Source organism: Aulonocara sp. 'chitande type north' Nkhata Bay, linkage group LG5 (assembly GCF_057382095.1).
Source record: "Aulonocara sp. 'chitande type north' Nkhata Bay isolate Kocher_YH1m ecotype deep benthic linkage group LG5, A_spYH_male_GT1.1, whole genome shotgun sequence".
Taxonomy (NCBI): domain Eukaryota; kingdom Metazoa; phylum Chordata; class Actinopteri; order Cichliformes; family Cichlidae; genus Aulonocara; species Aulonocara sp. 'chitande type north' Nkhata Bay.
In genome coordinates, this window is record NC_141348.1 from 26,992,458 (window position 1) to 27,016,470 (window position 24,013).

At 38.4% G+C, this 24,013-nt stretch overlaps 2 protein-coding genes across 3 annotated transcripts in view; both read left to right on the plus strand.

Moving 5' to 3' along the window:
• The first annotated feature begins 1,511 nt into the window (after positions 1–1,511).
• hrh1 (histamine receptor H1) lies at positions 1,512–5,254 on the plus strand. Its single transcript, XM_086294237.1, has one exon. It carries the CDS (start codon positions 1,743–1,745, stop codon positions 3,393–3,395), a length of 1,653 nt encoding a protein of 550 aa, XP_086150363.1. The 5' UTR covers positions 1,512–1,742; the 3' UTR covers positions 3,396–5,254.
• Positions 5,255–7,207: 1,953 nt separating this feature from the next.
• atg7 (ATG7 autophagy related 7 homolog (S. cerevisiae)) overlaps positions 7,208–24,013 on the plus strand; it is a 62,618-nt gene continuing 45,812 nt past the window's right edge. Inside the window, exons 1-14 of one of the 2 annotated variants that reach the window (XM_086292631.1) lie at positions 7,208–7,608; positions 8,996–9,072; positions 9,959–10,160; positions 10,551–10,605; positions 11,187–11,304; positions 11,465–11,542; positions 11,673–11,789; positions 12,084–12,230; positions 12,597–12,685; positions 16,014–16,141; positions 16,889–16,979; positions 17,155–17,299; positions 18,807–18,965; positions 21,919–22,113. In XM_086292631.1, coding sequence (XP_086148757.1) covers positions 9,989–10,160; positions 10,551–10,605; positions 11,187–11,304; positions 11,465–11,542; positions 11,673–11,789; positions 12,084–12,230; positions 12,597–12,685; positions 16,014–16,141; positions 16,889–16,979; positions 17,155–17,299; positions 18,807–18,965; positions 21,919–22,113 — 1,494 coding nt within the window. In that variant the 5' untranslated portion in view covers positions 7,208–7,608; positions 8,996–9,072; positions 9,959–9,988. The remainder of the gene's footprint in view (positions 7,609–8,995; positions 9,073–9,958; positions 10,161–10,550; positions 10,606–11,186; positions 11,305–11,464; positions 11,543–11,672; positions 11,790–12,083; positions 12,231–12,596; positions 12,686–16,013; positions 16,142–16,888; positions 16,980–17,154; positions 17,300–18,806; positions 18,966–21,918; positions 22,114–24,013) is intronic. The other variant, XM_086292630.1, reaches the window with a different exon arrangement.

The window sequence follows — 24,013 nt, forward strand, 5'->3', positions numbered from 1 at the left end:
GCAAAAATAATCGGTGACTAGTCGACTATCAAAATAATCGTTTGTGGCAGCCCTGTCTTTGAGACACATACACAGATAGATTCCAGCACTGAAAGAGGAAGACCACAGAGAAAGAGTGAAAGAGGATATAATGAGGGTTGGTGTGACAGAGGAGGGATGTTAAGGATAGGATGAGGTGGAGGCTGATGACCCCTGAAGGACCAGCCGAAAGAAGGAAAAGATTAATATGTAGCTTTTGTTTTGTTTCCTCTGTACAGTACAATTCGATTTAAGTGAAATTGCATGATGATATTACCAAAATTACACAGATTAAATCATTTATTAGCACGGGAGTGCAGGGACCGCTGAAAAATGCAAAATGACATCTTTTATTTCACACATTAATCACAGAAAGACAAACAGAAATGTCACCTTCATCCATAGCAACAGGTTTATTTCAGTCTACTTTCTTAAAAATCAATATCCCAAACAGTTCAGATAAGTGCTTTTCCAGTACCATATTGATATGCTTTAATAAGTCATGCTGTGCTTTTCACATTCAAACATAGTATCAAGTGTAGTGTTGAATAGGCTTTTATCAATCCAAAGGTTCCATCATACAGCGCTGGCAGCATATTCATGGCTCCTTTCCGCCTATGACACAGTTTGTCTACTGTGTTGTTGAAGGGATTCGCCGCCCTCCCCTTGCGTAAGTGTGAAAGAAAGCCAGCTGGACAGTGAAAGAGATGGAATAAGGGAGGTTTTAGACTAATAATAATTCAAACCCAAACTGCAAAGGTGGAAAGATTACAGGAAACGTTTATCTGTGTATTGAAATATTGCATCATCACTGTATCTTCTTCACCTTATCTTTCTTCGGGGGGTTTTCTCAAGCTTTCCTGTGGTCATGTTTCAGCCATGTTCTTTGAATAATGATTTGTGTTTTTATTTTCAAGAGTAAAAGTGTTTAAAAACTCACAGTTAGCTTTCAAATGTCTTGTAGCTCTCTTCACGACTACACAGACACAGGTTGGTTCTTTGAAAGGGGCGTTTATTACTTGGACTTTCTCTTCTCCTTAGTTACACCATCGTCAATACGCCGTGAGAACTGGTTATATGAGTGAACAGTGCAAACACATTAGCAACTTTCCAGTACACATATTTAGTTCAAAAGTTAAACATAGACATTTTTAAAAAATGACAAAAACCTCGTTGACCGCTTGTCCTGAAAAGAGGTCTTTAAGTCTTTGTGTTGCTTTGCTTTCAATAAACCTTTAGCTTAGCAGCGCTTCATGAGAGACATCTGCTCACCTGCAGTCCATGAAAAGTCTTGAATACTCTCGCTAAGGTTGTTCTCGTGCAACATTAGTTCTTACACATTTCAAGTGAAGACATTTTTTAACCCTAAATTATATTCATGAAATTATGTAATCCATTATAAATCAATCATCCACATCATGAACTCTATACAGAACGTTGTTTAACAGCATTTACATGTCTAATCTTGCCATTTTTTGTGTTTTCCAGATGCTGTTACTTGGGGTTTACAACAAAATGGACCGTAGACTGTGGATAAACTGACCAGGGCTAGTGAAGGAATACACATTTTCCAGAGTGAAAGTCAACTTGTCCATTATCCATTGAGTGTAAACACACTGATTAAAACCTGCCGTTCCACACATGCCATGGTGTTTAGTTAAACAAGCACTGGATGAAAGCTTTCCAAAATGTGACAGGATCTAGAGGTGTCCATCTCACCTAACATGATGGAATCTAGTATGTCACCTTCAGCAGACCCTCTACGCCACAATGCCAGCAGCTATGTAAACTTCAGCAACAACAGCTGGAGTGGACTCCGTGATGGTGACTCATTGAGGAACAATCAAACCCTGACCTTCCATGATCGCATCAACAGCGCCCTGCTGGGAGTTTTTCTGGGATTTCTTTCCCTTCTCACGATCATAATGAACCTGCTCGTACTGTATGCTGTGAAGAAAGAGAAGAGCCTCCACACTGTAGGGAACCTCTATATTGTTAGCCTCTCTGTGGCAGATCTCATTGTAGGGACCACGGTCATGCCTTTGAACTTGGTATATTTGCTGGAGGATGAATGGAAGCTGGGGCGGGCTGTCTGCCAGTTTTGGCTGATTATGGACTACGTGGCAAGCACAGCTTCAATTTTCAGCTTATTTATCCTCTGTTTGGATCGGTACCGCTCAGTGAGACAGCCGCTTAAGTACCTAAAATATCGAACACGGGGAAAAGCCAGTGTGATGATTTCTGGAGCCTGGCTGCTGTCCATGATGTGGATTATTCCTATTTTAGGATGGAGGTCTTTCACACACGTGGACCTCAAACCTGAAGAGGAAAATAAGTGTGACACAGATTTCCGTTTTGTCACGTGGTTTAAGGTCATTACCGCAGTCTTCAACTTCTACGTACCCTCTGTTTTGATGTTGTGGTTTTACACATATATCTATTTGGCAGTAAGACAACATCTACGGGACAGAGAGAGAATCATTCATCCAACTGATTCATTTGGAGAAAACGACAATGGACAAAATCCTCAAACCCCTGTGAAAAATGACTCCAAGTCACCTAAGAGGGAAAGTGAGGTTTTAATGAAAGGATCCAAAACAGAAAAACTGCTAGACCAGAATACTCTCGAACAGACAGATCCCCTTGAAGACGCTGATAAAAACAGTAAAACTGCTCTATCGAGAGCACACAGAAAAATTGGTGTAAAGTGCCAGCAGACGTCATTGCTTGCCATGACAACAAAAGGTCTCAGAATGGCACGAAAGACTAAAAGGTGTTCTTTGTCTCCTGAGGAGAAGCAACCAGACTGCGAGGTTCCCCAGAGCCAGCCATCGGCACCACAGGACGTGATTTGCTCAGGTGGAAATAATGAGAACAAACTTCAAGCGTCTTTAAACGAATGCCATGTGACAGTGCCAAACCCAGTGAGCGGAGTGTGCGATACCAACAAGGTATCAGACGTGCAGAGATACACATCTGTGCTCAGCAACAACTACGACCCCAGCCAAGCTCTACCTTGGGCCGAGGAAGGAGTAGAAGATGCCAAATTAGACGCGGATAATGAAATTACTCTGAGACAGGCGTGGCAAAAGTTCATTGACCAATCACGCCATCGCATCCACAGTCTGAGGATCCACAAAGAGCACAAAGCAGCCAAGCAGCTGGGCTTCATAATTGCTGCTTTCTTATTGTGTTGGATACCATACTTCATAGCTTTCATGGTCATGGCCTTCTGTAGAGAGTGCGTCCACCATGACCTGCACATGTTCACCATATGGCTGGGTTACATCAACTCTACTCTAAACCCTTTTATATACCCGCTCTGCAATGGAAACTTTAAACGGGTCTTTAAAAATATTCTTAACATTCCTTTGTGACTGTAAATGAGCAGAACACAATCGCAGGCGTCTAAATGTTGAGACAACAGCAGAATTAGCAAAAGGAAAAAATGTCTCATCAAGCGTTGACCAAAAAAGTGTGCTATTCCTTTTATGTTCCGCATTTTATTTTTATAAACACCAATTCTTTGGACTCAAGACTCAAGCTGAGGATAATATGTCAGTTTAATGTTATTTATTTTGTTTATGTTACACTAATTATAATAGTAATTATAATAATAATAATAGACTGTGTCACAGAAGAATTTGAGCTTAAAGTTTTGCTAAAAACTATGTAAAAATTGTATTTTGAAAAAAAATTTTTAATTGATTTTCTGTGCTAGGAATATACCATAAAACACATAATGTGAAATATGATTAATATTGTTTAAAAAAAAGAACAAGGAGAAGATTTTCTTTGAAAATGACAACCACATTGTGAGTCATTCTCCTTCTTATTATTTAAACAGAGTACGAGACTTTAGATGCATCTTGGTGCTTGGTACTAGTGATCGAGGAAGGGCTGAATTATGATACCTACTGTCTTTATTTTTTATGTTTTTTTAATTAAGAATGGCAACTCTAAACAAGCACATTCAGTCACCTACACTCCCTTAAAGAAAACCTCTGAACTTGTTCTACCTGTTCGTGCTTTGACATCTATTTCCTGCCATTAAGTCTAATAGGTTAATATATTGAATTGAAAGCCTTTATTGTCATTATACATAGTATAACGAAATTGGAAATATATGAGCAAAAACCTGATTATGAAGACAAAACTACTACCAGAACAAACTATTTGTCACAGTCACAGTCTTCTTTCGAACTGCAGAAAGGTTTTGTTTCTCTCCTTGATGGGAATAAGTTGCTTATCTGTTATAAGGTGTAGCACGTCGCTACACGTCATTAGCCAAAGAGTGTCGAAAATGATTCAAAAATGCTGCAGCACACTATAAATCTGAGACTTCTTTAATGGATTTGTGTCAGTATTTTGTAACAAACGCATTCAAGTGCATCCAGGCTATACACAGAGCTTCATGGTGCAACTCTTTCTCCCAGTAACTCCCGTGTTAGCTATGCTAGAAGCTTCCTTGTAAAAAGAAAATAAGGATAAATGGAATTAAGGACATTTCCTTACACTGTTACTTTTTGCACAGTGTCACTTCAGATTTTATGGGGGGCAGGGACAAAGAACTGAATTTCATATTTTAATATGTGAATCATAGTGTCTGAAATAATGTTGTAATGAGCGTGGCAATGTTGTGAGTCACTGTGCAGTCAAATCAAACAAATCAGAGGAGGCTGAAATTGAGCTGGAAGAGGTGATGATGGGAAGACGGATGTGTGTGACTGCACTTCTCATTAAAAACAAGACAAAGGGGAAGAAAATTTCATTTTATATGCTGTTTCTCTGTTGCTTGAAAAGGTTCTGCAAAGAGCTTCCCCTGAGGTAACTCTTTGTAATGAATATTATGTCCCACTGAATGTTTTGCTGTTTGTGTGTGTGTGTTTTTTGTTGTTTTTTTTTTAAAAGTAGTTTGGATACTTTTATGTCAAAGTGAAGTTGCTGCCTATGCGCTTTTAATGCTGGGTGTCTCATGTTGAGGGCAAAGTTTTTGAATAATGCTTATAATGATCACCAGAGTATGATTAAAACCTGTGGGTGTGTTCTGGTTTATATTCTGTTTTTTGTTATCGGTGTCTTGTAAGCCTATTTAGGCTGGCATATTATTTCATGCATGATACAGTAATGAAATAAAATTGAAGTCAATCTGAAAGAAAAAAAATTGATGACATTTAATGTCCTGTTTATGATGTACACCTAAAACTAAAAATAAAACGTTCTAATGTGCTAGTCCTTCAAGCCTCACGTCATTAACACTATTAACTTCAAACTGTTCTTCTAATTTTATTTTGTCATTAGTTTGAGGTGCTGACTTTGGCAAGAACATTTATGTGAAATGCTGAACACATGACCTAATTAACCTGGGACAAAACCCAATGCCCATGCTGCAGCAAGATTCCATCAAATGTACCCATTGGTCACTTTATTAAGTACACCTGTTCAACTACAGCTTTTCAAACCAATCATCTGAATGGGGAAGAAAGGTTATTTAAGTGACCTTCAATGCGCCATGGTTGTTGGTGACAGACAAGCAGAGTGTTTCAGAAACTGTTGATCTGCTGAGAGTTTCCCACACAGCCATCTCTAGGGCTTACAGAGAACGGTTCGAAAAAGAGAAAATATCCAGCAAAAGGCAGTTCTCTGGAAGAAAATGCCAGGTTGTTTTCACAGATCGGGGTGAATAGCCAGACTGCAGCAGTAACTTAGATAATCATTTGTTACAACCAAGGTATGCAGAAAGGCATCTCTGATTGTACATGTTAAATCTTGAAGCAGATGCATTTCTGCATTTCGTTGCCCTGTACCTGTGCATGTGCAATGACAATAAAGTTGAATTCTATTCTATTCTATTCTATGGGCTACAGCAGTAAAAGACCACAACAGGCGCCAGTGCTTCCAGCTAAGAACAGGAAACTGAGCTACAGTTCACAAAGGTTCATCTATAATGGACAAGCGGAGACTGGAAAAACACTGGCTACTCTGCTGAGTCTCAGTTTCTCCTGCAATGTTGAGATAGTTTACCTAATTTTGCCTAAACAAGATGATAGATAGAGCCATCCTGCCTTGTATGAGTGATTCAACCTGCTGGTGATGTAATGATGAAGGGATATTTTTTTGGCACAGTTTAGGTCCTGTAGTACCAAGTGAAGATCCTTTAAATGAGCACTGTGTAAATGCCACCGCCTACCCGAGTAATGTTGCTGACCATGTCCATCCCTATATGACCACAGTGTAGCCATCTTCTTTTTAAGCCATATTGGGGAATTTTAGCATTTTTTTAGCAAATTATGATGCACATATACTGTCAATTAATACATTCATATTTTCTCCTGTGCAAAATGGAGAAATAGCTCTAGAAAAAAAGACAAGAACTCTATTTCTCATAATATAGTGCCACTTAATTGTCTTTGTGGCAGTTTCAATAATATTCACCAAAATCTGCAAAGCTTGTGACTTACCAGCATAAATATTTCATTTAACTTTTCAGTGTGCTGAAACTGTTATATTTCCTCTCTTGTATGGGACGTATAACTCAGCCTGTATGAGTAGGAGCAGTTTTATATCAGTCAAGCTTTTTTTTAAAGATTAGTTAAGAGCAACACAACTTGACACAGTCTGCATCTGCATGAGCATCACTGTGAGATGTTTCCTTGTTTCATTAAACCAGTTAACACAGCTCACACAATGTCCCTGAACTTACCCTGTTGAAGATTTCCACTGTAAACATGTACTCCATCTAACAAACTGAGTACTTTCAAAGCATTTTATGCTTTCCTTGAACCGCTAGTCTCATCTGCTACTTCAGAGTGTTCTTGTGTTTAAATGATAAGGTACAAGGAAACCTTGAGCACTTGTACTTTCGTTCCTGTGTTTTCCTTCAGGAAGGATTCAAGAGCTCAGTGGCTTTTACATGTGGTAATAGCTGTTCCATGTAGAACAAGCTATTTAAAAAAGGGGGGTGCTATTATTACATGCTGTCCTTCACAGTGCAGGGGCTACCACTGGATATTGTGGTTGTCATCCAGGGAAATACAAATACAAAGAGGTGACACTTTGTGGGCTTCATATTATTTTAGATGGATTTTCTCAGTTTGTTTTAGCCTCCTGGCCAAAACATGACATCTTTTAATTTATATCGTGCGTTTTTGTACAGCAGCACAGTTTTGCGACGGTCCCTAACCCTGTTTCCGTACGGTCCGCCGCTCACATACAGCTAATTTCTGGTGAAAACTGAAGTCATAATTGAGCCCAAAAGTAGGAGCAGAAGTAGCTTTACCGGTTTCACCACTATTATGTTGCGTTTGTAATTTCACAAGCTAAAACCGGCGTTCATTACAAACGCTTCAGCCTCTGTAGCAGTCTCCGAAATGAAAAGAAACGGCGCCTACAGGTTTTTGTCCGTTTTCTCCTGCTTTATCGTCTGCGCGTTCTTGTTTATGTTTTGGTTCTTTGTATTTTACTCAATGGTGCTTGCACCATAAAGACAAGAAACCGTAGCAAGTAAGCTAAAGCTTACCCACACTGCACTGCTTTATTTACAAGACTCGCGATCACATGATCTCCTTCACCAGGAAGTAAGGTTTTATGGTAAGTGCACAAGTCCTGTTACACGTTAACGTATAAACATGTATGTATCTGTCTGAAGCGGACATAAATTGTCTGTGTTGTGATGCAGGGATGTCTTATTTTATGATTTATTTCCATGAGAATTTTCGTCGCGTTAAAAAGCGCTTGAAGTGCTAAAGCTGCTGGGTTTCATTGTGTGGTCTCTATTGAGCTGACTTTACTTCTCAGCAAGAGAAAACAGTTAAAGACACGAAAAAAAGTAAACGTAGAATTTAATCATTAACATGCCAAGACTGACAGCCATTAAATGCTTAGTCTTGAAGGTTAAATAATGAGCGCCAGCTCATTATATAACCAGAGTTTAGGCTCTCTTTGCAGCTGAGCTGGTCAAAAATATTTTAAAATCCTTTATCTTTTCATGGATTATGCACGTGGATGGGATACAGGAAAGGAAACACGAATCCTCTTTTTTTCTTTTTTAAATGTCCAGTTTATTGTTCATGTAGCTTGCCATCACATATGGAGTTATTTGTGACAGATATACAGTACCAAGAGTTAAAGAGAATTTTTATAAGATGGGACTGAGACCACCCACACATCATAGCGTCTTGTATGGTTTGAAGATTGTGGTGCTGACAAAAAGACGGTTGAGCTGAAAATGTTCAAATCTTGTTGGGATTGACCAAAGTGGACACGGTTAGAAATCAGTGTATCAGAAGTTTAACGGTGTGGAGGTAAAGTTAGAGAGCCAAGGCTGAGGTGGTTTGGACGTGCAGAATAGTAATAGAGGATGGACAAAGGATGTTGAATATAGAGACGCCAGGGAGGAGGAAAAGACGAAGACCTCAGAGAAGATTCACTGATGAAGTGAACAACTGGGACACCAAATGAGCCCTGGCATATTTGGTCCAGGCGGCTGACTATGATCAGTTAATAAATAAATAAATGTTTATGCTTTATTTTTGTTTAACCACGTTGGTACACTTGTTGTTGGGTTAGGAAGTCTTTGTTGTGCTTTAGTGCAGCATGGCACAATTAAAAGCTACCCTTTAGCTATTAGCAGTGGCTTTTGGTCATTGATGGTGGGTTATTTTACTTGAATGTCTCCCTTGATAATCATGTCCTTCCATTTATTTCCTTACCATATTATTTACACCTTCCCCGCTCTCTTGTTGGAACTGCTCTCCCTCCTCCATCATTTCTCCATGGCTAGTGCTGGAAACAGGAGCAGTACTGTGACTGTGAGAGCTTTATAGTAGTGGTTGCTGGTACTGCTGTTGACAGTGCAGTTTCTAATATGTATATAAACATTTTGCTGCATATATGCCTAGTTTCTTTTTCTTTTTCTCTCTTGGCTTTTCACTGACACCTTTTTTTTGTGCTTTTGTTTTTCCATCTGTGTCTGTAGGAGAGGGATGGTTGCGTTAAAAGATTATATTCGTCTATCCAGGATTACTAATAAAAATTGTCCACTGGACTAAAATGGTAAATGGTCTGTATTTGTATAGCGCTTTACTTAGTCACTAAGGACCCCAAAGTACTTTACACTACTAGTGTCAGTGTTTGTAGTGCCAGTGCACCATGGCAGGTGGCCTGTATGATTATAGCAACAAAGAAAAAAAATTATATTGACCCACCAGGAAAAAGCCTAATATGCATTACCAGTCCAGCCCTAGTAGTGAAGGAGGATTTACAAAGGGTTGGTGTGACTGAGTCGAATGCTAGGGGCAGGGTGAGAAGGAGGCAGATGATCTGCTGTGGTGACCCCAAAGGGAGCAGCTGAAAGAAGAAAAAGACAACTGATAATAGTGTGATTTTTTTTTTTCCTTCATTTGCATGTGTGGCAGATACTTTCACATATCAAAAGCACATATAGTTACATCTCTGATATCTTGGGCGATGTACTCATCGAGTAATTTTAAACCTGGCTGAGTAATAAGCTTATTCAAATCACATTCTTCACTGGGTTGTCAATTAAACAGCAGCATTGGAAATTTAGGGCTCAGCAGATAATGAACTGATTATTATGTGATCAGCAGGAGCTCCTGATTTAGGCATCCACTAATCACAGGGCTCCACCAACATGTGTGAGTGATTTTGGGCAAGACATTGAACCCCAAGTTACTCCTGATGGGCAGGCCAGCTCCTTGCAAGGGAGTTTTCCCATAATTGTTGTGCGAGTGTGAACTGGTAATTGAGGCACTCCAAAGTCATAAAACCGTATACAAGTGCAGCTTTTATTCTGTGCTTTTATTCAGACTGTTTACTTCAACAGTGCGAGAGTTACTTTTACTACTCTTTGTGTATCTAAGTCATAAGTTATTATAGTGCCTGCAAGTGCTTCATAGCCGTCTGCTGTTTTATTTCACAGCTTGTTGAACGTGCCGCTCTGTGAAGTGTAATGGCATCTGACATCAGTGAGGCATCGCCGTCCACTGCAGAACTTAAGCTGCAGTTTGCTCCTTTCAGCAGCGCTCTGGAAGCAGGCTTTTGGCATGAGCTTACTCAGAAGAAACTCAATGACTACAGATTGGATGAGAGTCCCAAATGTATCAAAGGATACTATTACAATGGTGAGTATTCTGATGGCATGGTTTCAATAAAAGATCAGTTCAATTCAATTGTATTCATATAGCGCTAAATCATAACAAGTTGCCTCAAGGCACTTTATATTGTAAGATAAAGACCCTACAATAATAGAGAGAAACCCCGACAATCAAACTGCCCCCTATGATGAAGTACATGGCGCCAGTGGGAAGGAAAAACTCCCTTTTAACAGGAAGAAACCTGCAGCAGGACCAGGCTCAGGGAGGAACAGCTATCTGCCATTACTGGTTGAGGGTGATGGGAGGAAGACAGAATAAGCAACACACTCACTCACTGTCAAATGCAGTTTTCCCACTTGATTGACAGATCTGTATTTTCTATTACCAATGTGGCTGATCGACTTTCATGTCTGATAGGTGATCCTCTTGGTTTGCCTACCCGTCTAACTTTGGAGTACAGTGCATTTGATGTGTAAGTATAAGGCATTATGTTGTGTAAAGAAGCATTACACTTCTGCTAAGTTTTTCTGCTGCCATTGAGTCTTGTGATGCAAAGTGTCATTGTAAACAAAGCCAAAATAAAAGCATAGCATAGACTGTTGGGGTCACACTGCTGGGCAGGTGGGAGGACAACGTGGACACCTAAATTGATACCATCTACTAAAAATCTTAAATGAGTTGAATCTCGGTGACCTCCACCTGAAGATCAGAAGTTTTCTGAAAATCTTGTGAATGTGATAACTCAACAAGGAAGTTACCCAGGATGTTTCGACTTATTCCATAGGTGCAGCTACAGTGAGGCAGAGGGGAAGCACCGAAAGCTGCCAGTATTTTTAAATCGGCTCTGAACAGTTACAAAAAGCCTGTGTGTCTAAAGAAAAAAAAATGACGTGGCCTTCATCCGATTGTGCAGTTGTCACAGAGATGTTTTGTGTATGTACTTCTATATAGGGAAAAATAAACTTTTATATAGCCCACTGGTTTCTGGTGGTCAGTATGTTTACACTGTGAACATACAGTTTAATGAAAAATGTGTTGGTTTTTTGCTGTTAGTGATGGTTCAACTCCCGCTCGTTGCTGCCCAGCTTTGGGAACGCTGTACAACACCAACACTCTTGATGCCTTTAAGACTACTGATAAGAAGGCTCTGTTGGAGAAAGAAGCCAAGGAGGTAAGAGACATCCAGTGGCAATTTGTTCTGACATCAAAAACATGTTGAAAGTGGATTATCTATAAAGTAGGCATTAGAATGGTCATATTTCCCAACAGAACATTACCTGATTAAATTATTGATTATTTTTTCTTTTGTATTATCTCTCTTTGTTGGGTAGATTTGGGATGCTATACAGTCTGGAGCTGCACTGAAGGACCCGTCCATCCTTTGTAGATTTATTCTCCTTACCTTTGCAGTGCGTAAAAATATGATCATATATGTTTGCTTGTTCTTTTTTGCTTTTGTTTTTTTCTACACTTTAACAACTTCATGTAACCAGTTTCCTTTCATGTTTCTCTCTTGTTCTGGCTACTCTTTTTAAACAGGATTTGAAGAAGTACAATTTCTACTACTGGTTCTGCTTTCCTGCTCTCTGTTTCAAAGAGGCGATAATGCTTGTTCGACCGCCCTCCGTCCTAGATCAGGTTTTCTCTGCAAAGCAGGTTGGATTTTTAAAGATCACCATATAATTTTAGATATTACACTTTGAAGTTATCCTTAAATGACCTTTTCTGAAAAAGTTAAAACTCTACAATTACTATTAGCTGTTTTATATGATGAATACAAAGTGCTATTAGTGTCTTCCACTGCTTCATCTATATAAACCAAAAGAATTTTACTGAATAATTCGGTTTTCATCCCTTTGAGGTCACTTGGTTGAGAATTGCTGCACTGACTTCAGCACTTGTGATATGTTTGAATTGCCGGATTTTTCTAACTTCTAATTTCTGTCTTAGATTGCAGCCCTGCAGGATGCTTATGATGGCCTGTGCATCAAAACAGGAGCCACTGCAGTTCCTTACTTCCTAATAAAATACACAGATGAGTCAGTTCAGATGGCCGTGCTGGGGGACTGGGAGACATTTTTCAGTGATACTAAGAAGGTTTCAAGAAGATTTTTATATTTATATTATTAGAAACAGGAATTTAATCTTATATTTTATTATTCTGTGTGTCTGCTACTTTTTTTGCACTTAGATCAATATCATAATAGTATGATTTAAAGTATACACCAAAAGTTTCCAAACCTATTGTTGTTCATTCTGTAATAAAAAAAAAAGATTCAAACAGACTCGTTTTTTTAATAAGGTTTAAAATTTATTTTGTTGTGGCTTCAAACTGGATTTCTACTGTAGTTTTATTGGCTCATCACATTTTACTAATGTTGTCTACTGTTACACACTCACACAATAACACATATACGCATTCACGCCTTGCTAATGTAAACATACCTTGTTTGTTTTCTCTAGGTTACTGTGGGTGTCTATGATCCGTGTACTCTTTCCCAACATCCGGGCTGGCCTCTGAGGAATCTACTGATGCTTGTAGCTAACCAATGGTAAACTCTCTGTGTGTGTGTGCATGTGTGACTGTGTTTTGAGGAAGTTGTCTCAATGATGTGTGCTGTCGGTCATTAAGTAATTTGGAAAAACCTGCTGAATTTCACTATGAGTTGCACATAAATGAAAGGCTCCTCTTCCTGACTGATTTCCCAACCCTGCTGCAGTGTTAGGAAAGCAAACCTTTGTAATTTAAGAAAATTATCAATTTCAAAAAGAGAAATGTATCAGTTTAAAAATGTTTGCATCAGGACAAAAGCAATTGAAACTCTACTAAAGTTATTCTGTTCCACTCGGACTGAAAAAGAAATATCAAGCTGCTGCTTCGTCTCAGTGGTGTTGCAAGAGTTTAGTGGGGATGTGATTAATTTGATCAATTACATGTGCTCCTAGATGACAGCACTTGCTTACAGAAACACGACTGTTGCTTTTAAGCTAGTCCCATTTGTCTATAAGGATATCAATTTTCCAGATAAACAAGGTTTATTTCTTCCATTTAAGCTCTTGCTAAGCTTTAATCTTAAAATGTAAATCAGGTTGTCCAAACAGTTTATATTGATCTAATCTGCCTTGCTTGAAGAGGATGAATAATGATGTCACTGCTTGCTGATTTATTATTTTTTTCCACCTAAAAGATTTTCAAAATTATCTCCAAATTCCATCAGGAAACATTGCCGCTCATGTTTGAACTACTTTGTGTGGATTTATTGCCTTTATGTGAATCATATTTCTTTTTCTCAGTTGTATTTATATATTTTTTTACATTTTATTTATTCATTTATTTTTTATTGTGGCAGGGAGTAGTTGCGTGGTCTGGGTAAAAGACCATAGCTGGTTTGTTAACTCATGCCATACCTATCTGTGACACACAGCAGCTACTGTTTGTTCTAACCACAGGCGGTGTTGTTTTATACACAGTATGAGGTGTCTTTGCAGAATATTGACAGATATTTTTAACTAGATTTGATCTATTAAAGGTGCTGTTATTAAACACTTTTAACGGAATATGTATATTTCTTATTCTTTTTGGTTTGAAAAGCGTTAGCAGGCTCTCTTGGGATATTCCAAAGTTGATGGAGGGTTTCTACAGCAGGATAGATCGATAACGGTTGTTACTTTCATGTATGTCACGTAAAAGGAATGTATTGTTACATTGTTACAAGGCCACATTAAGAAAATTCTTATTAATCATTTGGTAAAAGTCAAAATATCAAGATCAAAGATGAAATTCTATTTCAAGAAAAAACTTCAAATACTCTTTTGAGGAAAAAAAGTTGAAATGTGAAGATTACAGCTGTTATTTTAAGACAAAGTGCCATAGCTCCTATACCCTAACGTTTAGATGAGTTAGTGAAACAAATTGATCAGCCGTCTTATCATGTCTTGTGATACAAAGGACATCCTCTTTATTGTACGAGGGTGTAACCATCAGTATCATTGCATCTGTCCATTACTGGCCTTTTCATTTTGTACAAATCCAACCAATTCTTCCAAGTCCGTGTGTTTTGTTGAAGAAATATAGAAGAAATCGAGACACGTCAGACCTGGCAACATCTTGTCGCATTTTCTCTTGTCTTTCTACAGTTGTGGTGTGATATCACGCTGCTCTACCTGCAAATAGTTATTTGAGTTAGTTTTGCCTTTCTATCAGCTAAAAGCAGTTTGGCCAATCTCCTCTGGTTAGAGAGCCCCTGCTCACTGGATATTTTCTCTTTTTTTGACCATTTTCTGTAAACCCTAGTGATAGTTGTATGGAGAAATCCCAGTCGATCATCAGTTTCTGAAATACTCAGACCAGCCTGTCTGCGACCAACAACTACGCCTTATTTTCCCCGTTTTGATGCTCAGTATAAACTTTACCAAGTCATCTTAACCACGTCTACATGCATAAACGAACTGAGTTTCTGCCATGTGGTTGGCTGATTAAATGTTTGTGTTAAAATGCAGTTGAAGAGGTGTTGCTGATGAAGTGGGCAGTGAATGTACATATTTATTCATTTATGAAGGACACGTTTTTTTATGTTTTCGAAAATAGTTATCTGTAAACAACACACTTGGACGTCCTCCTACATCAAGGGGCCATTTCTTTTGTGGTTAAATTAGGCTCCTTCATGAGTATATGTCACATATCATCAGGAGTGCATTTTTAAAGCAGGATATTGTGTGTTTTCATCCAATCAGCCTCTTTAAGTGTTGTAGGCTGTGATTTTTGCTTGTTTTGAACACTTTGTGCTTATGCTCAGTGTCTCCAAAGCAGGTGGTTGTGCTTTATCATCTTTAAATATTCGATTGTGATTTTTATTTGCTTTATTCAGAAGTGGTTGATTCAACAATCAGAAAATTTAAAAAATAAAAGGATTCATATCCCACGGGCAATGATATATTTTAACCAGCTTAAGTTAAAAAAAAAGAAAAGGTTGTTTTGTTTATTTTTTTTAAAATATTGTATAAACGATGCAGGTGAAAACTGCAAATCATCTGAAAGCTTTTCGGTACTTTTATTTTCAGATGGTAAATAAAGGAGTTGAGCTGAGAAATGAAACTAAATAGTTTTTGAGTAAAAATGTAAATATTCAGATGTAGGAGTAGATATCAAAATGAAATAACATAACCCCATACCTGATGACTTTGAGCAAGAGGAAGCAACCCATCTCACACAACTGATCATAATGTTTTGTTATGTTCTGAGACTGTCGTTGAAATTATCTCTGTATGTTTCTAATTGTGGCTTTTATATCAGTTAAGAAGCGTTGCACACTCTTATTTCAGGTCTATATTGAGGAGTGTTTTGTCACAGAGCTTAGTTTTCCCTCTTTTTTTCTGGCATTTAAATTTTTTTTCTTCTATTGTACAAAAAAGGAACTCCCACAGAGGCTTGTTTAGCAATAGTCTTCTGTGATATCAACTCATGCATGCTCTGCAGGTTTTTATCTTAAACAAACCTCATCGATCCTGTGCTTGACTACATTTTTTCTCTCTGTTAAACATAAACTGTTGATACTGGCATCGATGGCTGTGATGTCTTGCCTATTCAGTTCTTTTATCAGAGCTTGATTGTGTAACGTGACTCAGTTTTTCAGGACCATATTAGAGGAAGTGTTTTAGTACGGCTGTATAAGGTGTCAGAGTTTTATTTTGGAGCAACAGGCACATTAACGTGTATTTCACAATGATGGATGTGAGATATCTACATGTAAAAAAAAAAAAAAAGAAAAAAAAAAAAAGAAAGAAAATATATATATATATGTGTGTGTGTGTGTGTATATGTGTGTGTATATATTTTCAACATTTCATGTAGCATCTTGTGTGTGTATGTGTGCACTACAGGGGGTCTAAGTCTAAGCTGGACACAGTGGAGGTGCTGTGTTTTAGGGACAGAACTCTGCAGGGAAGCCGCTCCATTCAACAGAGCGTCATCTTCCATGTCAAACTACCTGAGCTTCCCAGCAACTCTGGTAATCTCTATTTCTTTCTGTGTTTCTCTTTTTATGTATGGGTGCATTGGTGCAGTTTGCATTGTGCTGCTGTGCATTTTTATATCGGTGCATTTGTATTTGTATTCATGTGAATGTGTGCATGCATTCAGATACATACACTTGTGGATATTAATAGTAAATTGAACACGCATTCTTAGTTCACTTTCCACCGAGACTCACTGTTTCTTTTTCAGGACACACTAATCTCACAAAGCGTTTCCATTATTCCTTTATCTGCTGAATAAGGGAAGAAAGTAATTTAAATGGTAATAGCAGGATGGGAAAGCGGGTAGCTCTTTGATCTGCAAAGGTTTTTGTTGAGTTCAGACAAGGAATCTTTGTTTTCCTCAATCTACCTCTGTGGTTCATAATGTCTTTTAATTAATTTGCTGAGGATATATTCATGCAGCAAAAAATGATTCATCTACTCTGATGATTTGATATTGTTTTGAAAAGGATTAACCAATCAACCTTGGCCCAACTTTACACCGGGTTCAGCTAATCCATCTTCTAAATTCTGAAAATAGAGAGGGAGTAGACTGTATGTTTGTGAATTAACATCCACACATCTCAATTAAATAAAGGTTTTGGTGTATTAGAAGTTTCATTAAAGTTGTTCTAGCCTGAAAGTGTTTCTGTATGTATGTATGCATTTATGATTTTTGCTTATTTTACATTGCAAGTGTGTTTTTTGTTGTTGGTTTTTTTTTTTTTCTTTTTTGATAGCTTGTCCCAAGAGTGTCGGCTGGGAGAAAAATCCAAAAGGAGCCATGGGACCCAGGATGGTCAACCTCAGTGAATGCATGGACCCCAAACGGTGAAATAAATAATACACGTATTTGAACTTCAGCAGGTTGTCTCGACCACGTCTACATGCCTAAATGCATTGAGTTGATGTCCAGTGATTGCTGATTAGATATTTGCGATAACAAACAGTTGGTGAAGTGGCTAGTGCGTGTATGTCTTCACCTGTCTTACTTAATTTTTTATAGGCTTGCAGAGTCTTCAGTAGACCTGAACCTGAAACTCATGAGATGGAGGCTGGTTCCTTCCCTGGACTTGGACAAAGTGATCAACACAAAGTGTCTCCTTCTAGGTGCTGGGACACTTGGGTGCAATGTGGCCCGGACACTCATGGTAAGGATAGAAAATCAAATCAGTGGGTAGACAGGGTGATGAAGGTATGCTAGAATTTGGATAAGTGCTCCTTGGAAAGTGTTATGGCTCTTAATTCATTAGGGTCTATGACTTAACCAGAAACTGTTACAGAAGATTTTTTAAACACTGATGTTAGTAAAGATGAGAAATGTTATGTTTTGATGATGGGTAGTATTTATTTTTTTCATGCTATGTTAAGGTGTAGCCGCAAGTCAGGTTACGAAACCTGTATAAAGGTTACTGCAACTTACAGGACAATCCATACAAATACTGCTAATACAACAATAATAAGCAGTAGCCCCGTGCCATTATCAAGACAGTTATCCTAAAAAGTGTAGATTTAACATTATTATCATATTACTGTGTGTCTCAGATTACATTTATACAAAAGAGAAAAAAAGGACTACTATTCTTCTAACTAATATGCTAGCATTACTGTTTCCACTGTTAACAGTATACATACACATACATGATGCTTGTTTGTTCAGAGTGTTTTTGGAACCACTGACTTTCACAGGAACATGCTTGAAGTCAGGATTTCATCAAAGGTTCCTTTAACAGAAGCTCATAAGCTTTGCAACAATTGTCAGGTTCACTGTTTCACTGTCACACACCTCAATTTTTTACATTCTTTTTATATGTCTTTATTTGATAGTTGAGCAGTTAAGATAGACAGGAAATTGGGGAGAGAGAGGAGGGGAAAGCAGGGGTTGTAGTTGAACCTACGCCACTGCACTCCAACCACGTGGCATGTGTTCACCAGGTTTTACAAAGATTAGAAGATGCTCGATGTTAATTATTTTTCATTCTGGGGATGTAGGCAGCACCTCTCTATAAATAAACCTTCTCTTAAACTGATCAGCTGACACACTGTTCACCACTTGTTTCACTTTTGGTGTCTGAACATGATGTGTGCCATAAAGTTTACAGTATCTTGAATTGCTTTTGCTAACCACTTGAAATTCTGAAACAACTTTAGCGTTTTAATTAATTTGCACTCACAGAACAGAAGCATAGACATGTCACATTATTTGTGATGATATAATCTTGTCCAATTATCAACTGGACAAAATAGATTTTCTTTCATTTTTAAAAATCCTTTCCATCCATATCAGTGACTTAAAAAACTTTTTTAAAAAGGCTTACTCAGCTTTTAATATTTTTTTCAGTGTGAAAAACAACAGCTCTGATCTGCAGGTACAATCATCATCCTTGGTGCTTGCTTTTTTTCACCAGTTATTTGATTGTCTTTCACACTGAACCTGGTGTAATGTAGAATAGAACTAAAATTATACAGTTGTTTAACCTGCACACTAATGCACCCATTATTTCAGAGTTAGATTATAATTGCACTAAGTATTCATTTTAAATGCACACAAGGCACACCATCTCCCACTCATTGTCACTGAAACTGTTTACAAAGCGCCATTTAGGTCAGTGTTCATGTCAGTAAATGGTCGATTATGGTTTTTCCATTTTTCTCCAGGGATGGGGAGTGCGACACATTACATTTGTAGACAACGCAAAGATCTCATACTCCAATCCAGTGCGGCAGCCGCTTTATGAGTTTGAGGACTGTCTTGGAGGTGGAAAGTCCAAAGCCATGGCAGCTGTTGACCGACTTACCAAAATCTTTCCCGGTGTGGTACGTCGAATAACAATGCTTAACTGTGTAATATGACGCCTGTATTTCTGCTCATATTTTAGAGTTAAAGCATGCCCTGCTTCTTGGAAGCCAATGATTACAGTCTGTCATAATCCCTGTTATTCATTTCTTCAGAAATCCCGTGATTCTGTTCTGCATATTTCAGCGTTATATTGGAATCGCACCAAGCACTCATTTGAAATGCACACAAGGCACAGTGCCTACTAGTTACTGTCACTGATGATGCTCACAAAGTGCTGCTGAGGCCAGTGTTCATGTGATAAATGGAGGTTAATTATCTTAAAATAACATTGAAAAAGATGAATTTGTAATCACTGTACAACTGCACTGAATGCAATTGCCATTTTACTATTTTTAGGTTTTTAATTGTATTCCTGTTTGAGTTCTTGTAACTTAGATGTGAAGTACACACCATGGAGAATAATAAGAGTTGGTTTTTATGCATATTAATGCTGGTGGTTTCAATACTTTCCAAATTAATGAGTGGGTTCTCTGTGGGTGGGGTTTTTGTTTTCTTTTTTTTTTGGGGGGGGGGTATATATTTCAGCAAATGAGAAAGAAAAAGCAGCCTAACAAACACTCAAGAAGGGCTGTGGATTGGTTTGAAAGGGGGCAGCCTATTAAGCGACTAGAAAGTGCAAAGACTGGCTGCATATTTATAACGTGAGTCACATGTGCAGTATGCATTTCAAAATGAGGTGATTCACTTGTCTGTCCTGGAATATTATGCAATGTTGGGGTCAGAAGATCATGAAGCTTAAAAAAATGATTGGGCAGTTTTCCCTTTTATATGTTGGTGGCAGATTTAATCATCTCGGTATCTGACAGCTTCATTGACTCAGAACCCATTTATTGTGTGTGTGTGTGTGTGTGTGTGTGTTTCCATGACCAATCATACTGTTTTCACATTAGCTATAAACATTTAAGCCAAAAATGATTTCTCCTTCTGAAAACATGACACTTCAAAGCTGGATCAATAGCAATCTAATGGACAGCAAATACAAAGCTACTGCCAGGAGATTTTTGGCATAGCTTAGAAAAAGCATCCAGACAGGTTGCTTTGCACAGATAATAAAATTAGCCTCACAGCACATCTAATGCTCACAAACCAAACACGTTATCTTCACTTTTAAATCTGGAGCGAAATCCACTTCTGGAGCCTCTAAATCATTTTTAAAGCATCTGAAGAAGACTGACTAAGAAAAGCAGCGTGTAAAATGCTTTTACACCTTCTGCTTCTTGTCAGCTTGTAAGTTTTAACTAAACTGACCATGTGTAGGAGTCTCAAAACTTGTGTGTCCCTAGCGTGCCTGTGCCTTTATCAGTCACATCTCACACAGCGACTCCCTCAGTGTTTAAACGTCTGATGTAATTTACCTTAAACTGTGTAAGATTCAAGCCTCATTGTTAAAGTATTGATTTTTCAGAGCTTGCAATCATCTCTGTAATAACGTGTCGGTGAAACGAGATACACTAGGACGGGAAAATGGTGTCACACATTAAAAGAAACGTGATGTCCTTTTAAGTTGAACACACACACACACACACACCTGTCATGTCATCAACTTGACATCCAGGTCTCTCGCCACCCTGGCCCACCCTTATTTTCAGTTTCTCTCTGAATGTTCTGGGAATGAAATAGAAAGTGAAAAAACGGACACGTGGCCCCGTGTGGTCATGACGTGTCGTGACACTTTGTGTTTTCACCATCAAACTAGCTGCATCCACACCTGCTCCTATTTGTAACAGTGTGAGCGTGTGCCTGCTTGGCTTTCCTCCCTGCTTGTTTTTCTGCAAACGTATGGGTGTCAGGTGCAACTGTGAAAGATGGAAAGACAAATATGAAGAGGGTGAGCTGAAAGTGCAGAAGTACTTTAATTGAACTGGGGGAATATGGTTCAAACAAGGTCACAATGTTGAAAATGTCAGGCAGATTTCTTATTTTGTATGTGGGCGAACACCTGACACAAGTCACCTGACATTTCCAGGAGCTTCTTTTTCTCGCTTAAAATTTGTTCTCATCAAAACTGGATCATCAACAGCGGCTTGTTTGGATTGTTTTATTTTTCCAGAAAGTTTTTTTTTCTCACACTCAAAAAGATGTATGTCTTTCTTGGCTGTAGGTTAAGGATGTTTATAGAGGAAATTGGAATATGATTACCACCTCTGCAGCTTAGCAACACTTACGTCAGTGAAATATAAATTCAAGACTTGGTTGACAAGCTCCCACACTTACAATGTGAGGAGTGAAGGCAGAAGACCCACTGATTGAGTAAAAGTGGCATTTTTATTTTTTCTTGTTCAAATCTCGCACTTCTGCTTTGCCCTTTCTGTCCTTCTCTTGACTATGAAATGACTCTTGACATTTCCGTTTGCCTTGTTGTCGAGTATACGCTCCCTGAAGATAAACATGGCACGAGAATTTTGGCAGTGGACAACAAAAGACTGAACATTGCCTTTTTTAAGGATATTTTGTTGACTTTAAGATGATCTTTTATGTTTTATTTTCATACTGCTGAGTTATACAGGACCTTTTTTTTCTGATCTCCCCAGTCTGTCAGTTACCAGACAGCAGATTTTCAATCTGTGACTGAGGAAATCCATATTTTCATGTCTCAGAAGATTTCTGTAACCTGACTTCTTTTTATGTCTAAGGTGCTTTTGGAATGGCACTATTCTTTTATGTCCTTACATATTTTATACTATAGAGATTTGAGCCAGATGTACTGGAAAAAGAATACCTCCTGAGAGTATTAAAAGTTGGTTTCCCCATAAATAATGTATGCATATGAATCAAATACATTTTAATAATGTCAAAGAGAGCTGATTGTGCAAACAAAAGACTTGTACATATTGTACATATCGTGCTAGTTACCACACATGTCTGCTCAATTTGTAAGCCGTTCCTTACCTCTATTTCTTTCTATTGCAGAATGCAGAAGGTTACAATATGAGCATCCCCATGCCTGGCCACCCTGTGAATTTCTCTCAGGCCACTCTGTCTCAGGCCCAGAGAGATGTCGAGCAGCTGGAAAAGCTAATTGAAGAGCACGATGTGGTGTTTTTACTAATGGATACAAGAGAGAGCCGCTGGCTGCCTACGGTTATCGCTGCCAGCAAGAGGAAGGTAGGAAGGAACGGTACAATATGTAGAATGAACGGTCACAAAGCAGTGCGGTAGGGTGTGTGTGTGTGCGGGGGTGGGGTTCGATTATAGCTCCACTTATAGTATTTTACATAAAAACAATGAATGAAATGATGACATGCAATGTGAAAGTGGACACCTGCAACGAAGTGTGCACTCATGATTATTATTAAACTCTGCAGTTTAGCGGAGCTACTTTCAGCTCATTATTTGGTTCTGCACATTCGCCCTGTCGCCGCTCTCATGAACTCGCTTAGAGGAGACAGCTGTTTTCAGCAAAAAAGCTCTAAATCAATCCACTGAGCAGCGTCGTGTAGCAACTAGACAAACTAGTCTGTGAATAAAAGTCAAACATAAAACACCAAAAAGACCAAAATAGACGTAAATATTCAACCTTTTTACCTAAATGACTAGAAAAGTAATTAGAAACAAAGTTTTTAATAGTTCATTGTTTTATACTGCAGATTAAAAGTGCATGTTATACTCCACCTTTTTAATTGTTTTATTCTTTGCTATTAGGGACTTTTTGTATGGAACGCCAGGACTGCCATAATGAATTAATTAAATACACCATTAAATAATTAATTAAATGTGGCAATAATTAATTAAAATTGGAATTAATTAATTAAATAAATAGTTATGACACATGTAATTAATTAATTATTGACACATTTAATTAATTATTTATGTATTTCACATTTTAATTAATTATTGACACATTTCATTAATTATTGACACATTTAATTAATTATTTAATGATATATTTATTTATTTCATTTTGGCAGTCCTGACGCCTGGCTCTCGTCATGAAATAATTTTATCTGTCAGCCTCACCCATCAAACTCAGGGGGCGGGGTTAACGCTGCCCATGCAGCTTCTCTAACATTTGATTGGTTGCCGTGCAAAGTAAGTCAAAACAGGTCGATCCTAGAAAATCGATTGCTTGTGTAGACTTGGGGCAGCCAGTTATCCCAGAATGCAGATCAAATCACAAGCAGCAATGGTGGTGGTGTAGTTTTAAAATACCCCGTTTTTCTGTCACCAGCTACACTTTTAACAGTGTTTTAGCCGCGAATGTCGCGACGTATGTCTGGTCAGGTTGTCAACATAGAACATGTTTGCAAAAGTGCTCAGATGTTTTCAGAGATTTCACTAGCTCTGCTAACAGTTAGCATGCAGAGCGCACCGAGGGGGTTACGTTAACCGGTTTGTTTACATATTCCACTCTCCGTGTTCCACATGTTGCATTCGCAGATTCTCATTTTCACCGAACGATCGTCTCTTTCCGCCTGGTCTTGTGTCTCTGTGCTTCTGTAACATAAAGAACGAGCTGACATTTTTCTCACGAAACCAGCGATCAGCTCAACAGACCCTCAGTTTACCTGCATGCATCCTCCTCCTCATCTGTCAGCTGTTTAACACCTGCTGCTAATTCAAGAAACACCCTAGTTACCTGGTGATAGTCACAGTTTAACTGGGCAGCCGGTGCTCGATATAACGCAATGTCAGCGCATTTTTCTGCACAAGATAAGTAAATATAGTGTTTTCCCCGAGCGCAGAGCTGCTGGAGCTCGTTTCCTTACAGAGCACTTTATAGGCGAGCCAGCTTTATCAGCGGCTGATGTCCAATCACCGGCACACAGCTTTCAAACCTCAGCTGAGTTTTAGCTCTCAGTGGTTAAACGCTGGACTTCATTCACTCAGGTTCTGTCTGTCGGGTCACGTTTACTTCGCTGTTTTATTTACAACTGAGCAAATCGGTTTGGCTGAGGTTAAAGTTACGTTTCATAACTGCATAGTTTCACAGACGTTTAATGGTTCACTGGCACATGTGTTAGACTGAACTATCATCTAAATATCATCTGTTTTTTAATAGTTATTC